The sequence below is a fragment of the Spodoptera frugiperda genome, chromosome 14 (genome assembly GCF_023101765.2).
Source record: "Spodoptera frugiperda isolate SF20-4 chromosome 14, AGI-APGP_CSIRO_Sfru_2.0, whole genome shotgun sequence".
Lineage (NCBI taxonomy): Eukaryota > Metazoa > Arthropoda > Insecta > Lepidoptera > Noctuidae > Spodoptera > Spodoptera frugiperda.
The window spans coordinates 8,545,119-8,567,931 of record NC_064225.1 but is presented as its reverse complement, the minus strand read 5'-3'; the positions used below and the strand labels follow the sequence as shown (position 1 = coordinate 8,567,931).

The window sequence follows — 22,813 nt, the reverse complement described above, 5'->3', positions numbered from 1 at the left end:
GTTTTATTTCTTGCTGTTTTGTAGCCCAATGTCTTTTTTATGGAATAGGTGGCAAACGAGTCACCTGTTGGTAAGCCATCAGCGCCGCCCATGGACACCCGCAACACCAGAGGAGTAATATAGCGTTGCTGGCCTTTTAAAAAAGAGTACGATCTATTCCTGAAGATTTACTAATGTTTCGTAGATTTACAACTTTATTGTTTTGACGTAAAGTCCAAAATGGCTGAAGATAATCCTTAAAATTGATTGACGAAGCAACGAAAGCAAAGTCCAGAACATTCAACAAAGACCCTTTCTTTACCCTCAAACACGGGACAATATGTACCTACAAAACAAAAGACGACCTTAACACAATAAAATAAAGTTCAAACTGTATTAAAATTAGGGTAGCTCGATGTGCTGCCATCAACAGTATGAATAGTCTTTGTATAAGTCCCCTCCTAACCTTGCGACAGCTTCAACGAGGCGTTTAAATACCAGTTTCAATTATTATAACGAACCTGTTCGTAAACGGCTTAGAATCTTAGTCGAGTCTTTCGTTGACCTATTTAAAGAATCCCGTTTACTTAGCTGCTTAGTTACTTTAAAGCTTGCTGCAAGCATCTAGAAATCATTGGAAGAATTAGATGTGAAAATGATGACAAAGAATTGTAAAGCCCTACGACAGAATGCAGTTTAGAATTTATACCCGACTTGCATATTCAAGCAGGTGGGTGCGAGTGCGGGTAAGAAACCACAGAGAGGCACCTACTTTAATCCTTATAGACTTCTATAGCTTCTATCACATTCATGCACCTGGATATAGTGCCGAACACTAGTCGCGGCTTTGCACCTGGTTTCTAAGAGATACACATACGTTTTCCAAAAGTGGCCTCCAATATTCTCTACTTTCATGGATTTAAATAACTTTTATAATCATCACAATTCATTTTGTGTAAAAATACATTTCAATTCGGTACAGAATCACGTAACATTTACCTAACAAATGTGATAACATACCTAAAATGATAGGTATTAATAAAATAATCATAATTAGGTAATTATAAAACGTCAACTAGGTATAATCCGTCTCACCGAATGTAGTACTTGACAACAGAAATAAACATTCACACACCTCGTTATCATTGTTAATCTGTTAATTACCTATTAAAACTTTATTTAGAAGAACATTTTACAGTTCGTCAACTGCCTATGGAAAATTCTGCTGACAATAATTTCTCTCATGACTCATAACTTAACTTAAAAGGTGGATATTACACGGAATGTGTAAAATTTATACTAATCTAACTTAACCCTTTGAAAATTTAAAGCCACGAAGCTAATATCATTCATAGATACATCTGAACCGTCCCGTCTTTTTTTGAGTGGGGAAAATCATCAATCATCCAATGACTTCTTCCGCCTTGGGGGAGGTGAAAGGGAGTTTCGGACTCATACTGACTAAAAACCACCCCGTTCCTACTCCTGTTTTTAGCCGGAACGCCGGTGAAAGATCTTGAGCTTCTCGAGGTGAAAGGAAAAATTTCAAGAGAACAGGAGGATAACATTGCTGGCGAAACGGAGTTCGCCGGGTTTGCTAGTTGTCTTATATTATTATATTTTACACTCTAATCTATCTCTTCGCCAAAATGTCATTTAAACCCATCCAGCCATTCTGGAGTAACAAACATTCACACCTCAAATCGATCGAAACACACAGAAATATAGAAATGTAAAAACTATAGATTATGAAGAGTTGCGTAATGATAAATAATTTGTTTTGATAATTCATGGCTGGTCGAAGCCGGCCGGCAATCAGGCAGGCAGTTCTCGAGACCGTGCTGCCCCAAGTAGCCGTGTCGACTTCGCACCAGTCCCGTATTTATTTACCTTGACAAAAATGTAAGTGATAATATCTCTTTATCTATTAAATACATGCTATTTTATCTTTGTGTAACTATAGGATAAAAGTTTATAGGTGTGTGTGAATTTTTTATGTGTTTAATAATATTTATTTTGAGTTGTAATTGTGCCCATTTGGTTATGACTTTGGTGTTTTAGGCCTAACCTATAAAGATAGGGAGAGATGTTTAATACCTATAGATACTAGGGTATTATAGGTTTTTAAAATAAATCGATATTGAGCCTAATAATGTATCTATAAGTACAGCTTCAATGAATGACCATGAATGTATATTACGTACCACAGCAATTTGGCGCAACTGGTCCTTTGGGCATTAAATTCAAACGAAAGGACCAAGACGTATATTTAATGTTGTTTTATAGTATAACTGTATACGTATTTATTTACAAGATTTTCCTGTTATTGAAGTGAATTTATTCTTAGAGTATATTCAACAATTGCACCGTCTTTTGTTTTTAAAATAACAACTTACTCAAAATCTGTTTCGGTGTACCAAAAAAATAGGTGTTATTGAAAAATGTGTCATACATTGCTTATCATAAAGTACACGTCAGTTTGATATGAAGCTGTTTGGTTACTGCATAATCAATGTAATGCAAGGTCAAACACCGCTGGTCACGGCCAAGGTAAGATGTTAAAATTCCACTTAGCAACATTAGTACAGCAAACAATAATATACCTTCATACAATAGCGTAAGATCCATTATTGCGGATAACAAATGCCTATTATTGTTATTTATTTTTTGTTCTTAAGTCTAGCTATAGTTTTTGTTGAACCACCAAACTTGGTTGGTTCAATATTTTATAATAATGACGACAGAGTATTATTTCAAAGAAGATAATTTATTAAAAAAGCTTATGTATCTGGCCTTGGTCATATTTCATCATGATCATCAGTCACTGCTAGCCTAAGGGCCTCCTGTACAAGAAGAATGTGTTTGTGAATCTGTCCACGCTTTGCAAGCAGATTGGATATCGCAGTTCAAAAGGACCAAATTGATTTAAGGCAATATATGTACCATTAGTACGAGTTTGCTTTACGTTGAACGTAAACGAAACGAGAGCGCGTTTGGCGCTATAATTGTGGTTCATTCACTCGATAAATTTTTAAGTATGTAGCAGTCCTTTATTCAACTCTAGAGATATTTACAGAAAGAGAAGGAGGAGACAGATGTATTTTATCACGCCGCGAGTATCTTTTTTCCTAATTTCCTATCAACATTACTGCGCATTACAATTTTCCCCAAGTTAATTACTATTTTCTCATTGCAGATGGCGCGCCTGTTGTTTATTGCGCCTATCCTGGCGTTGGCTATAATGCCAGTGTACTTCTTATTCCTAAAAGGACCACCTCCATTACCCGAACTAGACATGAACGAGTGGTGGGGCCCAGAGAAGCTGAAAGAAAAACCTGACACTAGTATAAAACCATTCAAAATTGCCTTTGGAGACACTGTAAGTGATGCTATACAATCGTTTCTCTTGATAGCAACGTCACGCCTTTGATCCCCTAATGGGTAGGCAGAGGTGCGCATTACAGCAGTAACGCCATTATACAATATACACCCACTTTTCACCATTTGTGTTATAAGTCCTATGTAATAGGAGGTGAGCCTATTGCCATATACTGGGCACAATTCCAGACTCCGTGCTACTACTGAGAAATTTTCGGAAAACCAAAAGAAGTCCAGCAATACTTTGTTCCACCCGGGAATCCAAGACCCTATTGTCCGGCAGTCGCACTTGCGACCACTCGACCAACGAGACAGTCTTTTGATAATTCTAGTATAGATCTAATAATGATCATGACATAACGTATATATATATGTATCTCACACGCGACACCTTATGCAGGGGTCAATTACAACGATCAGCGTCAATACGTGGCCGCACTGAGAGTATCATGTATCTAGTGGCGGTTAGTCCACTCCAAAAATAACTATGCAGTAGCTTGGACTGCTAAGAATAAATGGTCTTTTAAATACAAAATTATAATAAAGAAACCTTTAAGTCCGCAATGAATTTGTGATACCTCTATTGTTTCATGTGTTTGTTTTAAAATTATGCTAATTTAATCCACATTTTTTAAAGGAGAAAATCATGCGTTACTTCTCCCGCCTTAGGCGAGGTGAGAGGAGGTGTCAGACTAAAAACTGACTATAAACCACCCTATTCCTACTTCTGCTTTTCGAGCCGGAGCCCCAGTAAACCCGCTAGGTACTCCGCAGCATTAAAACTAACACTTTTATACAATTCCAGATTGTAAAAGACTTAAAAGACCGTCTCAAGCGTTCTCGGTCTTTCACTGCTCCGCTAGAGGGTGTGGCATTCCAGTACGGCTTCAACACTGCTCAGCTCGATGGTTGGCTGAAGTACTGGGCTAACGATTACAAGTTCAAGGAGAGAGAGACCTTCCTCAACCAGTATCCTCAGTTCAAAACCAATATCCAGGGTCTTGATATCCACTTCATCAGGGTTACACCGAAGGTAAGAAATGCAGAGTTTTTGGTCCTTATGTAATATGTTTTAAACCTGGTCTATATTTCTTTTTCTGACAGAACTAGAAATATTTACAAGTAGGAGAACAAATTTTAATGCCCCTTAAACATGTTTACTTTGGAGTTTAGTTTCATATTTTTTCAATAATAATAATTTTATGGGTCACGTCTTAATATGACGTTGTGTTGTTCATATTATAATCGATAATATCCATTTCAAATACTTTTGTATGTACTTTGGTATGAAGTAGGTTTTAGCCTTTTTAACACATTAAACGCCAGAGGGGGCAAAACTGACCGGTGTTAGCGAAAGATTTACCTTCAACAGATTTTTGTTGGCAGTCAAAGTATTAATGAAAATCTTCTCTTTTGCAAAAATAAAGTCAAATTCTTTCAAGTCAAAACAATAAGAGTTGTTCTGGATCTAGTATACCTATACTTATGTATATGACATTCCATTTTTGAGAACACGACCAGGTTCCAGGAGAAAATCCTAATATGGGACAATATTTGCAAAACTGAACTCGAAACAACTCTCTTCTTTATTCTCAGGTACCTGCAGGAGTGGAAGTGGTACCAATGCTACTCCTCCACGGATGGCCAGGCTCTGTCAGGGAGTTCTACGAGGCTATTCCTCTCATCACGGCAGTCAGCAAGGACCGTGACTTCGCTGTCGAAGTCATTGTTCCAAGTCTACCTGGCTATGGATTCTCCGATGTAAGTTTTTGCCTCATCATCATCATCATCATATCAGCTACAAAATGTCCAATACTCGTATGAGGTGTTCTAAAAGTATTTGCTACGGCTTTAAGGGAGGTAGTGGTAGAGATTACAATAGTGAAGAAATTTCGTACCTCAGACATCATAAAGAAGTAATTATACAACACATTTTATGTATTTCCAGAAAATTTAATATTCCAATGCGATGTCAAACTTCTTAATAATACTGATTCGACAGTTCTATTATTAACAGGCTATGTATGTGTTGTATGAGAAAAAAAATCACATCATAATGACTTAACAAAAATTATAATCTTACACACGAAGTGATGTGCTTACAGATAATATATGTACATAATTATATATGTCTAAATATCTTGCCATGTCATGATTTGTTGACAAAATGTCAAAATGTCAACAAATCATGACATGGCAACCGAAAAACAAATTCCAAGTTTAGATAAAAAATGTTTTATTATTATTCTTGTGTAGTATTAATTCAATACCTGTTTGAACTTATTGCTTATTGACAATGAATCTCAATAAATAAATCACGTCTGTGTGTTTATTTACTTATATTCAGATGTGTTTTAGATGTAACAAACACCAATGTTAGGTTATGCCATAAGGACCATGACATAGGTTTGAACTTACTCGTATTAAGCATTTTCGAAAAAAAACTTATACGAAGGCCTTGTACAGTCAAACCTTGCGTGATGTTTCTTCATAAATCATCGGTCTATGAGGAAAACTTAGTAGATTATTATAATTGTTCTTTTAAACTGTACCTATTATTATCCTCATTCGACATCTTAACTTAAAATACCACTCAATTGAGAGTGTAAGACTAACTTACTCTGCACTAGTCTGCACATGTGCAACTTATTGCATGAAAAGACTACCAAGGTCTTAAAAAATCCGATTAAATTAAAACCTAATAAACTAAATTCACATTTGTTTTTGTTAACACCATTTTTGATGTCATTTATTCGTCGTAGCTATAAAAATATGTACCATACAAAATAATTAAAATAAAAGTTCGTCCAGTGTTAAAAGTTCGCATTTTTCTCGAAACCGCTTTTTTCTCATTTTTCAAGCCTTCAAGGCAGTTTAGGCAAAAGGACCAAAAACTTTCTGAAAGGACTTTTAAAACAACAGTACTGCAAACTTGTGTTTAATGTCAATTTTAGCGCTCATTATCTGTCCCCTTTTGCATCTGACTGATAAAAGGATTTTGACCCGCAGTGGGACAATATTTATAGTAGTCTCTGTTTATTGTTTTAATGTAATGAGTGGGGTTATGTGCTATAATTTATTCTTAAAATAGTATGAATTTATTCTGCCAAAATGATTTGCTGTTTTAAATAATTTCGAAGATATGAAGCTTCAGGTTTCATCTTAGAATTCGAAAATTCCAACTTATCAATTAAATTTCAGGTTGATTTTAGGTTTACACGAAGATCTCTATCGTCAAAAATTTCGTCCGACTCTAAGGACCAAAAAATCTTTTCATAGTTACAATTTGGCCAGAACTAGTGTGTTTCTTAAATTATTTTATTTCAGTGTGTTCTCTCAATATAGTTAGTTTAAGAGGAACTAGCCTAGCTTTATTTATAAATTCAATTTTTCATCGCAGGCTGCAGTTCGTCCCGGCCTGGGAGCCCCACAAATGGCAGTAGTGATGAAGAACCTGATGAGCAGACTCGGATACAAGAAGTTCTACGTGCAGGGCGGTGACTGGGGCAGTATGATCGGTAGTAACTTGGCTACTCTCTTCCCTGAGGTAAGTTTGGCCCAACTAAACCCTGAATTAAATAGTAATTCAATTCCACAATACAATCATTGTCTAAATTCAAAAGAAAAAAATTATTGTATTTAAAATGCAAACAGAACAGCATTGTCAAAATTATTTTAAATCGATTTTAATACTTTATTTATTAAGATTTTATTGTAACTTTCGTGAGACATACTAAATTAATTATTATGTTTACTCACGTACTGTTTTGACGAGGAACTCGACTAGTTTCTAGCCATGCTAGAGGCTCATATTCATGAGCAACATTTCGCGACACACGACGCGGCGATTGTCACGCTGCTACTGCCGCAAATATAAAGTTTGGTAAAAATCTGTAAAACCGTTTTGGACGAGTACGGTAACTGAAACACTATGACATGGAAATTTTATATATGAGATGATTTCAAACATCAAAAAAATTACAGAGATAAAAGTACCTTACTTTGATGTGTTGCCCCCAGCACTTTAAAGAACCAGATTTTTAAAACTTGCTTGCTTTATTTTCAGGACATCCTAGGTTTCCACACGAACTTTGCAATGACGATGACTCCTGTAGCCACCCTCATGGAACTGATCGGTTCTGTATACCCTCCTCTGGTGGTGGAGGAACATCTCGCTGACAGGATGTATCCGCTGAACAAGAGGTTCTCACATCTCCTTGAGGAGTCTGGTTACATGCATATTCAATCCAGCAAGCCTGATACTGTTGGTAAGCTGATTGAAATAATCAGTATAATTTAAACAACCTGTAAATTAAGTTTTTTGTTATGATATAAGCCGGTAAACGAGCAGATGGATCACCTGATGGTAAGCAATCGCCGCCGCCCATGGACGTTCGAAACACCAGAGGCGTCACAAGTGCGTTGCGTTTTGGGGGTTAGGAATTTAAGGATTGATGGGAGTTGGGGAGATTGAGGGAGGGAGGGGGTTATTGGGCGTTCGGCAACCTCACTCATAGGACGAAACACAACGCAAGCGTTGTTTCACATCGGTTTTTGTAAGGCCGTGGTATCATTCCGGTCGAGGCGGCCCATTCCTGCCGAAGCATGGCTCTCGCACATTTATTCTCTCGTCTCTCACATACATTAATTGATTTAAGGCATGTAAGGAAAAAGTTGTGCCAAGTGGAGGAAAGGAAGCGTGCAACCAGGATAACCTCGAAGTAATCATCATCTCAGGATGATAATGATATAAACTGATTGCCTCGTTATTCGAGTGGTCGCAAGTAAGACTGCCGGACAAGAGGTATCAGGTTCGATTTCCGAGTCGGGCAAAGTATTACTGGAATTGTCCCCAATATATGACAATAGGCTCACCTCTTATTACATGAGACTTATAACACAAATGGTGAAAAGTGGGTGTACGATGTAACGTACACCTCTGCCTACCCCTTCAGGGATAAAAGGCGTGACGTTGACGTAAACCAAAGCTAATCAATTCTAACTGTCTACCTCCAGGTGTCGGTCTCTCCGACTCACCAGCCGGTCTTCTAGCATACATCCTGGAGAAGTTCTCCACGTGGACTCGACCAGACCACCGTGAGCAGCCTGATGGAGGTCTTGCCTTCCGTTTCTCGAAGGACCAGCTGCTGGACAACCTGATGTTCTACTGGGCTCCCGGCTCCATCACCTCCTCCATGAGGCTATATTCCGAGAACTTCAACTCCAAAGTTATGGGGATGAAGCTTGATTAGTAAGTGGTTTTAAGCAGAATATTTTAATTATTTTGTGGTCCTTTGACGCCTAATGGAAGGAATATTTGTTTAATATTTTTCTTTGTTTTAATTTTAAGTTTTAGTACATTATACATGCCTCATCGAGTGGTTGCAACTGCGATTACCAGACAAGGGGTCTCGGGTTCAATTCCTGGGTTGGGCAAAGTATTACTGAGATTTTTTCGGTATTTCGGTATTTAATGTAGACTTATATTGTAATAGTGTTCTTGTATTGGGTTTATCAATATCGATAAATTAGGAAAACGTGTTTCATTGGTCGACTGCTTGGATTTCCTATACCACACGGTATTTTGAGGTCAACCCCCGATTATTGCTATGGATGCTATACTAATTCTACGCTTCTAGAAGTGTATAGGAATTCTTGTAGTTCCAATTTCAAATAGGGTCTTAATACAGCAACGAAACTCTTCAACTGGAAACCCTGAATAACACTTTTCTCCTCCGCAGTATCCCAACCACAGCACCAGTTTGGGTGACTCAAGCAAAATATGAGCTGGCTTACCAACCACCCTTCCTCATAAAGCTGAAGTTCAGCAACCTGGTTGGAGTGACAGTCCTCGATGATGGAGGGCACTTCCTAGCCTTCGAGCTGCCCAAGGTCTTCGCAGAAGATGTCCTGAAAGCGATAGGAGAGTTCAGGAAGATAGCCAAGAAGAATGTCAAGACTGATTTGTAATTTTAGTTGCGAGTTGAAATATTTTTGTACAGAGTATTGTTGTGTTTTTTTTTAATATAAAGGGTGCTTTTGGAGTGAACGAGTAGTTTTTTTTTTACAAAAATGCCTTTTGACTAATGTACCTTGCATATTGATTGAGATGTGATATCAGAAGTACCTAATTAAGAGCTCATGTGGATTTCAAAGCAAAATATTACGATAATTTCAATTTTCGAAGAGCAACGCGACAGTCATTGTGTCGTGTGTCGCGGAATGCTGATCATCAATATAAGTTAGCATAGCTTGAAACTAGTCGAGTTCCTCGTCAAACAGTTACGCAAATAAGGCGATAACCTAATAATTAATTCGAAATCGTAATTAAAGAACCTGTTTTTTTTTAAATATTTTAATTCTGTAGTTCCTTAAAATACTGATTTTCAACAAACAAACTCATAATTCTGTATATTGTAATGCACAGTTGGCACAGTGGCTGGGCAACTGACTGCCGTGCAACATGCCTCAGGTTCGATTCCCGCACGAAACAACTCTATGTTCACACAAAGAGGGGTTCACTCCACAGACTGTTGTTCTGGGTGTCATGTGTCTGTGAAATTATACCTTTGTAAACGCACCCACGACACATGAGAAAATACTAAAGTAAGGCAACGTGTTCTAAAAAAAAGAAAAAATACGAATTTTTTCCTCAAAAGAAAAGCAATCAATCTGTAAAAAGAATCTCTGACTTTCATTACAACAAAACAAATCTCATAAGCCCCCAGTGAAACTGTTGACTAGGTTAATAAAATCAATCACAGTTTTATCTGAAGCGGGCGGCGGGCGGAGCGTCGGTCGGTCGCGTGCCGAACGCGGTCACATACGCAAGGAGGATTATATCCTATCATACCTACGATAGCAAAGCTGCTTATTTGTCATAATTTGCTATTTAATTCAAGCAGGCGTTCGCTTTTATTGATATTTTGTGGCGGTCTGCGTGGGGTGATAAAACGTACTGTTTATTTTATTGGAATCAAAATTGAATTTAGTTTTATTGGGCTTGTGGGATATTTTTTATAGTTGTGGGATTCGACTCTTGTTTAGTTAGCTTGTCAGGTAAAATATGACTGGATTTTTAGAAAATGCTAACTAGCATGGAATCAGAAATTGAACCCAATGTCACACTACCTATAATACGATGTCCTATAATAGGATGTGTAACAAAAATAATAAGTAGGTATACCACCTGGAATGCCGTATCTGTTGTTGTCCGTGCCGCAACTGTACGATGTTTTTACCCGACTGCGCCAGAAGGAGGGTTAAGTTTTTCGAGTGTATGTATGTATGTATGTATGTATGTATGTATAATTGTTTGGCACGCTCTCTAGCCTGAACGGCTTGATGGATTTCAGCTTGAGAGGTGTCGTTAGATTCGTATTTACTGTGAGAGTGACTCTGAATATATCAAAATAATAAAAAAATAAAATGGCAGATTTTTTACGCCGAATTCGAATATTGCTGAATCTCTAGCCTGAACGACTCGATGGATTTCAGCTTGATAGGGGTTGTATGATTCGTTTTTACTGTGAGAGTGCCACTAGATATCTATAATTATCAAAATATTAAAATAATAAAACTAAAAGAAAATAAAATAAAATAAGGTAATTTAAAAAATGAAGACTTAGGTTACGGTTAGCTTTCTAGATTGGGTCCCGACTGCTTCAATTTTACGACGACTTTCTTGTTTTAGAGTTTTTTCATTTTCATATTATGAAGAAACGCAGTCGGGTTTTTGTTTTTTAAATTACCTTATGTTTTTTAAACTTTGTCCCACACACGCATTTTCTCCTGTGTCGTGAGTGCGTTTAACACATTGAACGCCTTGGTGGTCACCGGTGACCGACGTTAGTGGAGGATTTGCCTTCAACAGTTTTCTATTGGCAGTCAAAGACTTAAAAACATACAAGTTCAAATACACATTACACCTAGACCCAAAACAACATTTGTGAATGACTCAAAATGTTGCTCCGTGCGGGAATCGAACCCGCTACACACCAACCATGCAGTATGAATACATATTATCTTTACAAAGAGTACCTAGCTTAAGTTTCCCCATCCTCATTTCAACTCACACGTTTCCATTTCAACACACAAACAGTTTACTTACTGACGATGTGAATACAGCAAATTGAAACATGTTCCCTGCAGCCTCTGGCACACTGAGATAAGGGTAGCAAATACAGGCTGTTACAGAATTAGAGTGTGATTATTTTATGTGTATAGAATTGGGGAGTGTATAGTAAAACCTCTGTTGCATGTTATATTTGTGTTTGCGTGTAAAGTTTTCTATAGTAAATTATTTTTTTAAGTGATAGCGGCCAAACGTCGACCCATCAAACTTAAAAAAAAAATGAAGTTTTGAATGATGGAAATAGAGAAGCGATGGCTTTTAAGTTCTAATACCACTTAACAGGGTAGAATAAAAGAAAGTTCCCGTGAATAATAGACGTTTTAAATATTTCTGTAGGGTCTTTAAAGCCAAATATTGTCTATGTATTTTACAGAAACCGGGCAGCAAAGCTCTCTTATAAAACTGTTTTTTTTTTTTACTTTAAACTAACCTATAAATTATTGCTCACGAATTCTTTAACACCCTGTATAATAAAACCCTAGGGGTGAAAATGTTAGCGTCATGGAAATAGAATGGGAGGAGCTACAAGCCCCGCCCCTAAACACTAGAAAGAGACAGACAGATGCTAAACTATGTGAGGGAAAGAGAAAAAAAAACACGATTGATAAAATATTACAGGTACTTATATTTTCAGGAAATGTGTTCAACATGGTTTTTAAATACAGTTTTTAATATTATAAACTAAGTACACATACAAAGATTTCTACTTAAATCTTAAAAAGTTTTCAAAGATATTGATTTGATTTTAAAGTCTTACTCAAAAATTTTATTGACATCGATATTGAGTGGTTTTGGTTTCCCAGGTCAAAGATAACATAATATTAAGATTTTTCAACACAGTAACACAATACAAACTAAGCATACTTTCTTCATTCATCGATTTGACGATATATGTAATTTTCGATTTATTCTAGCGATTTTTTTCAGAAATAACAGTGTTATTTGAAGCAAATAATACGATGACAACGACGTCATCGTTGATATATCATTGAACATTCATTGAAAAGTATAGTTTTTGGCATATCAACAATAGTATTAAATTTGAGCAGTTGTCAACTACCGTATTATTCCACAAAATACAAGAAAGATTAAAAAAATAATAAAAAAAACGCATTTATTTATTAATTTATTTATACACTTATCAAAATAAAATATTTAAGATTAAATTACACAAATATAACATTCAGATCTAATTAAAAAAAATAACTGACGAAACATTAAAATAAAGCTAAAATTAATGTCATAATATGGCACGCATACGGTGGGACTAATTTAATAAAGATACATTACAACACCTACTTATATACAACTATTTTTTTATGGGATAAGGGGCAAACGAGCAGATGAATCACCCGATGGTAAGTAAATAGTGAAAAGTTTTAATTGAAATCGGAGTAAGTATATAATCAATACTAGCAAACCCCGGCGAACTCCGTTTCGCTACCAGATGGGCTTTTCTCTTGTTTTTTTTCCTACATTTTCTCTGCTATAAACCTCATGGAGTCCTAGACCTTTCCAACGAATGCAAAACTGTGGAAATCGGTTCGTGCGTTCTGGAGTTATAGCGTCAGGAAGGAAAACCCGACTTATTTCTAAATTGTAGATTAAAATCAACACAATAGATATTTCTAACCTAAACTTAAGAATGGGAAATAATAAAACAGTTTTTACTCAAAATAGTAAATACATGCCCGTGATGTGACCTTCCTAAACAGCTAAAGACCAGAGCATCGTTTCAACTACCTTCTACTAAACACGTCCCAAAACATTCCGTGATAAAATTCAAACAGCAATTTGAATATAAACTAAACCACTAATCTCCTTCTGATGAAACTCTTCACTTGTTATCTTTATCATTCTTTTCTTTGCTCCCATGTCCGTTCTGCATCTTACCATCATGGTCTTCCTTCCCATTCTGGGCAGGAGCTATCATCAGCAAATTATTTCCATTACGATCCGCCAAATTCCTGAACGGCATGTTCTGTCGCCATCTCGGAGGAAAGTAGAACTGATTCCTTAAAACTCTTAAATGCTCCTTCCCGAAGTAGAATTCTGTTCTATTGGCGATGGGTCTCTGATACCCTCTCTTAACTTCTTCATTCTCCTCATTGCCATACCTCTGATATTCATTTGTCTCATGAAAGATTTTTGCTCTCGGACAATCTTCTTCGCTAAAATATGGTCTTTTGAGCCGCAGCCTCCTAGATTGGGGGCTTAAGGGAGATTCGCATTTGATCGCGAGACTCGCTGAGTTTTCTTTGTTCATTGATAGCCCGTGGGACTTTTGCCATTCTAGAACTTCGCAGAGAAGTCCGATGTACCTGTCAAAATGATATAACAATGGTTAATTAGTTTAGTTCAAGTCTTCTATTTAGTTAAGTTTGACTGACGTTAAATATTCGTAAAATAAAATAATAAAATATTGAAGCCAAAGCAGAGTCTAGGATTATTCTTACTGAAATAATCCTACTTCACTTAATCATAAACGAGCAGTCGGATCACCTACTGGTAAGCAATCACCACAGCCCATGTGCACCCGAAGCACCAGAAGCATCACAAGTGCGTTGTCGGCCCTTTGAGGACTAGGAATTCAAAGGATGTTGGAGAATCCGGCCAGGAATTGGGCCTCCGGTAACCTAACTCACACAACGCAAGCTGTGACGCAAGCGCTGTTTCACGGTGGTTATCTGTGAGGCCGTTGTATCACTCCGGTCAAACCAGCCAATTCATGCCGAAGCATGGCTCTTCCACACTTAATTCTAAACTAATCTTAATAAGAGTATGAGTTTATACCTGATAGCCATCCTCAGTATTTCATTCTTGGACAGTTTCTTGTCGGGCGGGTGTGTGGGCACCAACCTCCTTAGTTCTGCGAAGGCACCGCTCACATTCTGCTGCCGCCACCGCTCCCGACAGTTGGTGAACAGCTTCCGTGGAGGGCGGAGCAGACAGGAGTTTATTGATGGCATGTCTTCTGGTAGACTCTGTATTGATGGAAAGTTTATTGAAAATGACATTGAATGTTTTTTATTATTTGCAATGTCAAGCTTTTTATCCCTGAAGAGGTAGGCAGAGATGCACATTACGGCATGTAACTGTTTGAAACTTTCTTTAGCAAGGCATTTACAGTTATTTTGAGCTACTTATGCTTAAGCAATAGAGTCCAAAGTCTCAAGTTTCATCTCCACTCGAACAAAGTATTTACCTATTAAAGTATTTTATAGTATTTAGTAATTTAATTTCAGTGACGCCATAATTGCCAATGTAAGACTAAAGTTAGGGTCGGCTCACATCTAACGTAAAATACGTCGAGTATCATCAGTCATACTGACGTATCATCGGTCGAGTGTGAATGGTGAAGTATTTTCTAAACATTTGTCTGTTCTGGCGTTACCGATACTGATATTCCGTCAGATATGAACACACCCGGTTCTTTTATCATACAAGAACTTTAAAGATATTAGAGTCTTTAATTTTGATTTCTTCCTAAGCAATAAAAAGAAATGTCGCTCTCGATATTTTCAGATATGTTTTGGGCTTGCCAACCTTTCGACAGGCAGTCTCTCCAGGTACTGATGGACGGTAGATGTGCCAATAAAACTTGATGAATATAATTTCTAATTTAACCGACCTTGCTTGTTTGCTCGCTAAATCCTTTCAGTTACTTACTTGAATATTTCTGGTGGACTGCCGATCATCATCGCTGTCAGGTAGACAGAGGTCGTCGCTCAGCATCTCACTATCAGGCTCCTCGTCAGAACAGGACTCCTGGTCGGACGCCATCGTCGGTGGATACACTGTGGCAAATAAATAATGTTATTATTTTCATGTTTAGCCAGCTTTAGGTAGCTTCGGTAGGTTTCTGTTTCTGATTGGGCGGGAGGAAACGTCTGAGTGTCATCACTGCGAGGACCGCCCGGAGGACACGGTGGAGTATACGTTGGCAGTTTGCCCCGCAAGGGCTGATATCCTTATAAAACTAGTCTAGTCTACTAGCCCGCGTTGTTGCCCGCGGCGTGGCGATGAAAGCACCAAGTATTTTACTTATTTCAGCTAATACCTTTGTACCGTATTGTTTTCATAAGGCTGCTTTTCCACCAGAGATGTGCTATGCTATGTTGCTGTAGATTTTTAATATGGAAATATGCGTGCTATGTATGTGTGCTATGGATGGCTTCCCTACTATCGATACATCGCATTCTCGAACTGCGGGTCTGCACATATTCGTAGCATAGCTACATAGCACATTTCTGAACGAAAAGCACCATAACAGCCATTATCGATGTACATAAACAAGATGCAAAAAGAGGCCACGTTTCAGTGGAAGTAAATAAAGCAGCTGCTATATAAAGCGCCGTTATTGTTGGCTATCAGAGGAAGCCATTATCGCAGGAAGTCGCTATAATTAACACAGAACAATTCACTGTTCGAATTCAAATTAATGATTCGAAGTAAAAAATTGTTATTAATGATTTGAGAGAAACTGGAGTTGGGATGTCTGTTTGAGGTATTAAAATTACGAGTAGTCGCGATTTTAGTGAACATTGATAAGAAAAATGGAGGCTTTTGTTCAGGAATGAGCGTGCAAGAAAGTAGAAACATAATTAGTGCATAATGACAATGTAGAAACATTAACATCATATATTAACTGTGTTAGAATAAGCAGTATCATACTGTGAAGCACCTAGTTTCGGGGGTGTAGAAGAATTTCGTAACGTTATTTTTGAAGATTTTTGACCATTATTGTAACGTTTTACGCATTTTTACGAGACCTCCCTCTCACCACCAAATTGCTTTACGTAATACTTGAACGAACCCCTTCACAGGTGAACAAACTGACAGACAATTCAATTTTAAATGTTACAAAAGCGCACAATAAGGAATTATTAAAATAATAGCTTTGACTTTGCATTCAAAGGTTGTTTCCAAAAGACAGAATTAGAAATCCCTATTGATTTTCTATGTTTAGTAATGGCTAATATGTTATTGATGAACTAGTAGGTATGTTGACGGCAGGCGGATTGGAGATACCACAGATGGGGCCCAGTAGGACTGATGTCTGATTCGGAGCTGCGGACTACCTAGCGGGTTTACCGGCTCGAAAAGTAGGAGTAGGAACGGGTGGTTTTTAGTTAGTAAGAGTCTAACACTCCTGGAGAAGTCATTAGATGATTTTTTCGTAATCAAAACAGTCGGATTGAAGATTGCAGTTTAGTCAATATCAATACGAAATCTTGGAGTTCATTTCAGGTTTCCAAATAGTTTTCCATTTAAAAATGTTAACACACACTGTCCTCTCTGAACTCCTGTAGGGGTTGTTTTACAGATAAAAGAAATAGCAACATTTGTATAATCTTAAGTTCAGTTTGTTTTACTGAAACACGTTACGAGGAAAACAATTTATGTAAAAAGTGGTCTGTATAAAGTACTGTTTTTATCAAATTCTGAAATATCTTCCTGTTTCAACATGACCTAATTTCGTTCTTGAGTTTTTTTTTCATAAAACATACAGATATATAACTAAAACCATATTGACTTGACTTGCAGTCCACTCTATATACTTCTATGCACTTAATTAAATACTAAAAAAAAATTTTTAGAAACACAAACCGTTGTTAGCTCCTGATATATCTGTCACGGTTGGCATAAAAATAATATCACTTTCATACAAAAAAAAAAACACAAGCACAATTATTTTTATCGACACACAGGAACTTGTGAACCGCTCGGCAAATCGAAGCCAACTGACGAAAATCCATAACAATATTTAAATTTCGAAATGGGGTTGGTTAGAAATGTCGCGATTGGTCGATTGTGGGGAGAGATCGACCAATCAGGACAGGAGGTGTGGCAAGGATTTTCTTTTATTATTGGTGGTAATACTACTTATAGTGCGCAGTGGGTTTAGTACGCAATGTAATTAATTTGTTATCTATGGTATTAGAGTTGAGTGTCTCGTTGGCCGAGTGCTCACAGGCGCGACTGCTTAGCAAGACTTGATTTGATTCACAGTTCGGGTAAAAATTTTCGGGCTATTTTTCTTTTCATAATTTTTTTAGGGCGGAGTTTGGAGATGTGTCCGATTCCGTTGTATCACAATATCATTACTTTATAATAGGTACGTGGGACCCATAATAAAATAACGGGTAAAAAATGTATTATCAATTACATTATCAGTACTTTATTACAGTCCACTGCTGGACTATGAGCCTCCTCTACGTTAATATAAAGTTTATCATAATCTGCATACCAGCTGTATTGGAGACCGCACTTTTAAAACTTAGTTATTAAGTAGCGCTGCGGACTGGTCTTTGTCAATTTAAGGTGTAGACCCTTGGCCGATCCCAGCCATCGCCGAAGGCACTTGCTCGAATAGGAGTAGGAACGGGCAGACGACCTTAAGGCCCGTGAAAACGGGTCTTTTCGGACTGAGTTTTAGAACACCCGAGGCCAATTAGCATACATGTATTTTACTCTGCCTGACACCACACAACATAATAAGATACCCATCTCCCTATTAATTAAAAACATCAGATTCAAGCACTAATCACTGTAATCACACCTTATCAGACTCGACACGTTGCCAAGCAGCCATTTAGATTTATAATTCTGCAGTAGAAATAAATCCTTTATCTTCGCAATCTAAATTATTGGGTATCAACTTATATGCGTAGATAGGTGGATCAGAAACTTGTAAAGTGATTATTGTATCTATTGGCGCGGTGTCGGTTAGGCCATTTAAATTATTTTATTGTTATTGGGCGGGATTACTTACCAGAATGTCTACTTATTATTGAAAAAGGCCTAATAAGTATTGGTTGCATTTTTCTTTTCTTTTCTTTTGTTCTTTAATACATCTGAGTATCTGAGTTTTCTTCTTACAGCTTCGGAAGGGTGCACACATTGGAAGTGCGTGGGCCATGTGATAAACGAAATAAATGTGCATTTTATTATCGACTGAACGGTTGGCGCGTTGGCTGGGCAACTGGCTGTCTGTTTCGGATCTGGGTGTCATGTGCATGTGAAATTGTATGTTTGTAATCATACCCACGACACAGGAGAAAATCCTAATGGGGGGCAACGTTTATTTAAAAAAATATATATTAATACAAGCTTTTCTCTAGCGGTTTCATCTGCATGCTATTTAGAAAAATTATGTCGAGTAGGAACATAGCTTGTCCATTGAAATGTCCGACCCGGAGCTGCGGATTGCCTCATGGTTTACCGGAGCTTCGGCTCGAAAATCAGGAGTAGGAACAGGGTGGTTTTCAGTCAAAAAAAGTCTGACACCCATTCTCGCCCCGCCCAAGGCGAGAGAAGAATTTGGATGATTTTCCCCCCTCAAAAAAATCCATTGACATTATAAGGCAGATTGCAAATTGCTCAAGCGACATTTTCCAAATTAGTGCATGGTTTTGAGAGACTTTTAATTTCATTCATAGCAATTAATCCATTTTTTATTCGTGGTGTTTGGTACTAGTATTACAAAATACTATCCGAGACTTGGAGGAGCCTTGATAATTCATTAACAGATAATATTTCACGATCTAATGTAGTGCTAATTCTACAAAGTGCTAAAGATACAAACTGCTGATTTTTATTCTGTTTGACTTTATCTCTGTTTTAATACGTGAATTTAATGCGTGAGTAATGAACATATTGTACCAGAATCTTAACTAAAATGTAAAAATATACTTCTACTACCCAATCTCCTATTATATAAAAATAAATCAGGGTTTCCTTCCTGACGCTATAACTCCAGAACGCACGTACCGATTTCCATGGTTTTGCATTCGTTGGAAAGGTCTCGGGCTCCGTGAGGTTTATAGCAAAATTCGGAAAAAAATCAAGAGAAAAGTAGGAAAACAGGGAATATCATTGGTGGCGAAACGGAGTTCACCGGGTTTGCTAGTGCTTACTAAAAAGAAACATAGAGAAAAATCTTAGATTCCTTTCTTTATTTACATTTTCATTTGCAGTTCATTGTACTCTATCAAGAAATTGGTACCTTCCACCAAAGATTACGAATCCGCCAAAACAATTGACACACATACTCGAAACGTGAACGCCTCGTGTTTGACAAAAAAAAATACATTATCACTAGTCGCTCTGCCTATTTATAATCTGTATTATTCGATTTGAACGCGCTCACGATAAACTATAAACACGTTTAGTATCGCATCAGTCATTGGCGGGAAACGACGTCGGCCATTTTGTTTTTTTTTTACTCTATTATTTTTCGTTCGATGTATTTCGCGGGAAATTATTTTCTATAAACATTTTGTTGTTTTTGTGAAAAATACTTTTGATTTTTGGTGATTTTATTGTTGTTTTGTTTAGTAATATAGTTTTTTGGGCAGTTTAGTTGCTTTGATAGCAAAAGTGTTTGAAAATATTTTAATTGGTGTGTTATTTTGTGTCGGTGTGCGAAATATTTGAGGAAAAGAAGTGAGTCTATTGTTTGTTACAAACGTTTAATTTAAACAGTTGTTTGGAGTTATAAATTGTTGGAGAAACGAAAATTCTTTTTCTTTTCTTAACAATTAAATTGGTTTACATCTGTTTTCTTGTTTTTGTCGTGAGTTCTGTCTTTCAATATTTTTCCGGTATTGGAATGCGAATTAATTAGGTTTAATTTGAATATGTACTATATGTACTGTTCTTTAATAATAAGTTATTTATAGTATTGCCTCGTTTATCGAGTGGTCGCACGTGCGATTGCCGAATGGGTCTCGGGTTCGATTCTCGGGTCGGGCAAAGTGTTTCGGTTTTTCAAAAATATCTCAGTAGCACGGAGCCTGGAATTGTGCCCAGTATATGGCAATAGGCTCACCCCTATTACATGGAACTTATAACACAATAAATAGTGAAAAGTGGATGGTTATTGTATAGCGGTATGGCATGTCATAATGTGCACCTCTGCCTATCCCTTCGGGGATAAAAGGCGTGACGGTACCTATTGTTGAAATTTGTCAAACTTACTCCTAGTTAATTATGTACTTAACTAATGACTAGTAATAACATAGTAACATACTACTATCAATAATTTGTTCTCATAAGTATGCTGTAATTAGACAAATAGTAATAAATACCATATTCTCCTTAAACATTTAAATATTAGTGCAAAAACAACACTTTTCTATATCTACTAATCTTATAAAGAAAGGGTTAAGTTTGTTTGTGATGAATAGTCTCCGAAACCACATAATTATGTCCTATTTAAAAGAAAAGAAATGTTAAATTGTACGTAAATCCTATTTATCAGCCGGGAACACACTGTAAGCTTAATCATAAGTACGGTAGCAGTTAGGCATGAGACAGATATATTAAAACGAATCTGACATCCGATTACTGTCAGAAAACGTATCGTATCGATATTGCAATGTTAGAAAACTGATTTTAGAAAACTTAAAATCATAGGTTTAGTTGTTCAATGTAAATCTAACGTTTTTGGTAGTTTTCATATTCATTCGTTCTCTATCACTCTACCAAACGAATACTTAGTTGGAATGAGAGAGAACGAATTTCATTCTTCTTTTCCTTTCTATCATACGAGATCCGTTGAAAGAACAAAAGAGATGAAGCGAATTTTAAAGCAAGCAAATTCGAATTAGTTTGTTTGCGTTTGTGACATGACATCCGCTACTGAAATCGATTTCTAAAAACGGTTTGTGAAATCGTTTTCAAAATCTGAAATCGGATTTGTATCGGTTTGCGAAAAAATGCAAGAACGCCCATGCCTAGCAGTGTGCAAGGATGAGAACTTGCAAACTCAGTCAAGCGAAACAAATTTTTAGATTTTAAAATTTAATTATTTAAATATCTAGAATTAAGAAGGTCAATTACGAAAATGGTCTTTTAAAATCTTAAACATAACTTGAATGGTCGATGAGATGTGCTATGTAGCTATGCTACGAAGATGTAATAGCTAAGTTATGAAACTATGTGACCGTTTCCATTGATACTAAGCTATGTAGCTTTTTGTAATGGGAAATTCAATGACTTCTTACGTTACGATATCTTGAGAAAACAATCCGAACGAAAATGCTCTATCAGCATTTTATAAATCTCCGCGTTTAGAGGTTAACAGTGACGTATAGCAACCATTGAATCTAGTTTATTGGTTTAAAAGCATTGTTCTAATACAACTGTCGTTTGCTAAACTCCATAATTAGCTTACTAATCACAATAATCTGTATTTAAGGTCACAGTGAGACGGTAAATGTTAATCTTTAGAACCGAGACTGAGCGACAGACAAAATTTCTACTTAAAGCAACTGGTATAAAGTATAGTTTACCTTGATAGTACAGAGGAGATTGAGAGAAATTCTCTTAATTGGAAATCTTTTTCAAGCAAAAAAGGTTTTAATTTGGAACCAAGAAGTCGTTCAATGATCCAGCGGATTTAAACTCGGAAATAATCTAAATTACCGCTCTTATCAATACTAGACCAATAGGCAGGAAAATAACAATTACAAACTATAACATAACAATATATTATTCAATAACATGTATTGTATCGAAACTAGGTCCAATGATATGAACCAGGTTCCTAATTGCTTATTAGTAGTGGCACATACACAAATAAAGTACTGATAACCGACTAGTCAAGTTCAATACTACTACAATTAATTTTCTGACAATATTGTAAGAGATCACTAGACTTCTATTTTTGGGGGTTCCGGATAAATACCCCTTTTTTTGAGGGGGGAAAATCATCCAATGACTTCTACCGCCTTGGGCGAGTTGGGGGGACTCTTATTGACTAAAAACCACCCCGTTCCTACTCCTGCTTTTCGAGCCGCAGCCCCGGTAAACCCGCTAGGTAGTCCGCAGCTCCGGATGGTCAGTACCCTTAGCACGGGTTTGCTTTACGTTTAAAGTAATCGAAACGAGAGCGCGTTCGGCGATCTGATAGGTGGTTTACTCGAGCTGCGAAAAAGCGTTTAATCATCCAATGACTTCTCCAACCTTAGGTTAGGCGAGGAGTGTCAAGCTCTTACTGACTAAAACCTCCCCATTCCAATTCCTGCTTTTCGAGCCGAAGCCCCGGTAGCCTGCGGGTCGGTATCTAGCGGACTGGGCCTAGATAGTCCGCAGCTCCGTCTGATCAGCCCTTTGAGGCGCGTGCTTACTAACCCGACAAGGGTATTGAAGACCGAACACCTTTTGATACACAGTCAACCTTACTTGTATTAGACCAATACCAACAAAGTAGAAATCTTAATACAATGTTTAATAAAAAACAAACTTTAAGGAGATTACATTCAAATTAGTTGCTAAATAATAACCAATAACTGATTGAGTTTTAATTGCTTTGAA

At 37.1% G+C, this 22,813-nt stretch overlaps 4 protein-coding genes across 8 annotated transcripts in view; 2 read left to right on the top strand and 2 right to left on the bottom strand.

The window, feature by feature from the left end:
• Positions 1-22,813, bottom strand: part of LOC118279065 (uncharacterized) — a 595,270-nt gene that overhangs the window by 356,177 nt on the left and 216,280 nt on the right. The gene's annotated exons all lie outside the window — the stretch shown is intronic.
• On the top strand, positions 1,721-9,406 carry LOC118279351 (juvenile hormone epoxide hydrolase-like). Its single transcript, XM_035599020.2, has 8 exons — positions 1,721-1,881; positions 3,176-3,358; positions 4,163-4,390; positions 4,954-5,118; positions 6,758-6,904; positions 7,424-7,625; positions 8,374-8,608; positions 9,099-9,406. Exons 2-8 carry the CDS (start codon positions 3,176-3,178, stop codon positions 9,325-9,327), a joined length of 1,389 nt encoding a protein of 462 aa, XP_035454913.2. The 5' UTR covers positions 1,721-1,881; the 3' UTR covers positions 9,328-9,406.
• LOC118279261 (uncharacterized) lies at positions 12,222-17,250 on the bottom strand. The gene is made up of 4 exons (XM_035598904.2): positions 17,102-17,250; positions 15,161-15,288; positions 14,285-14,475; positions 12,222-13,812 (listed from the first exon to the last, which is right to left on the bottom strand). The coding sequence occupies exons 1-4, from the start codon at positions 17,136-17,138 to the stop codon at positions 13,329-13,331; spliced, it is 840 nt and encodes a 279-aa protein (XP_035454797.1). The 5' UTR covers positions 17,139-17,250; the 3' UTR covers positions 12,222-13,328.
• LOC118279192 (uncharacterized) overlaps positions 19,643-22,813 on the top strand; it is a 63,381-nt gene continuing 60,210 nt past the window's right edge. For both annotated transcript variants that reach the window (XM_050698386.1, XM_050698387.1), the window contains exon 1: positions 19,643-19,939. The gene's annotated coding sequence lies outside the window, so the exon portion shown is untranslated. The remainder of the gene's footprint in view (positions 19,940-22,813) is intronic.

Bases quoted from the DNA above. Each gene is read 5' to 3' on its own strand.
- LOC118279351 (XM_035599020.2), top strand. From the start codon at position 3,176: ATGGCGCGCCTGTTGTTTATTGCGCCTATCCTGGCGTTGGCTATAATG. The intron at 3,359-4,162 runs GTAAGTGATGCT...ATACAATTCCAG, and splicing joins AAATTGCCTTTGGAGACACT to ATTGTAAAAGACTTAAAAGA. The intron at 7,626-8,373 runs GTAAGCTGATTG...GTCTACCTCCAG, and splicing joins CAGCAAGCCTGATACTGTTG to GTGTCGGTCTCTCCGACTCA.
- LOC118279261 (XM_035598904.2), bottom strand. From the start codon at position 17,138: ATGCCAACCGTGACAGATATATCAGGAGCTAACAACG. The intron at 15,289-17,101 runs GTTTGTGTTTCT...TATTTGCCACAG, and splicing joins TATATCAGGAGCTAACAACG to TGTATCCACCGACGATGGCG. The intron at 14,476-15,160 runs GTAAGTAACTGA...CCATCAATACAG, and splicing joins AGTCCACCAGAAATATTCAA to AGTCTACCAGAAGACATGCC.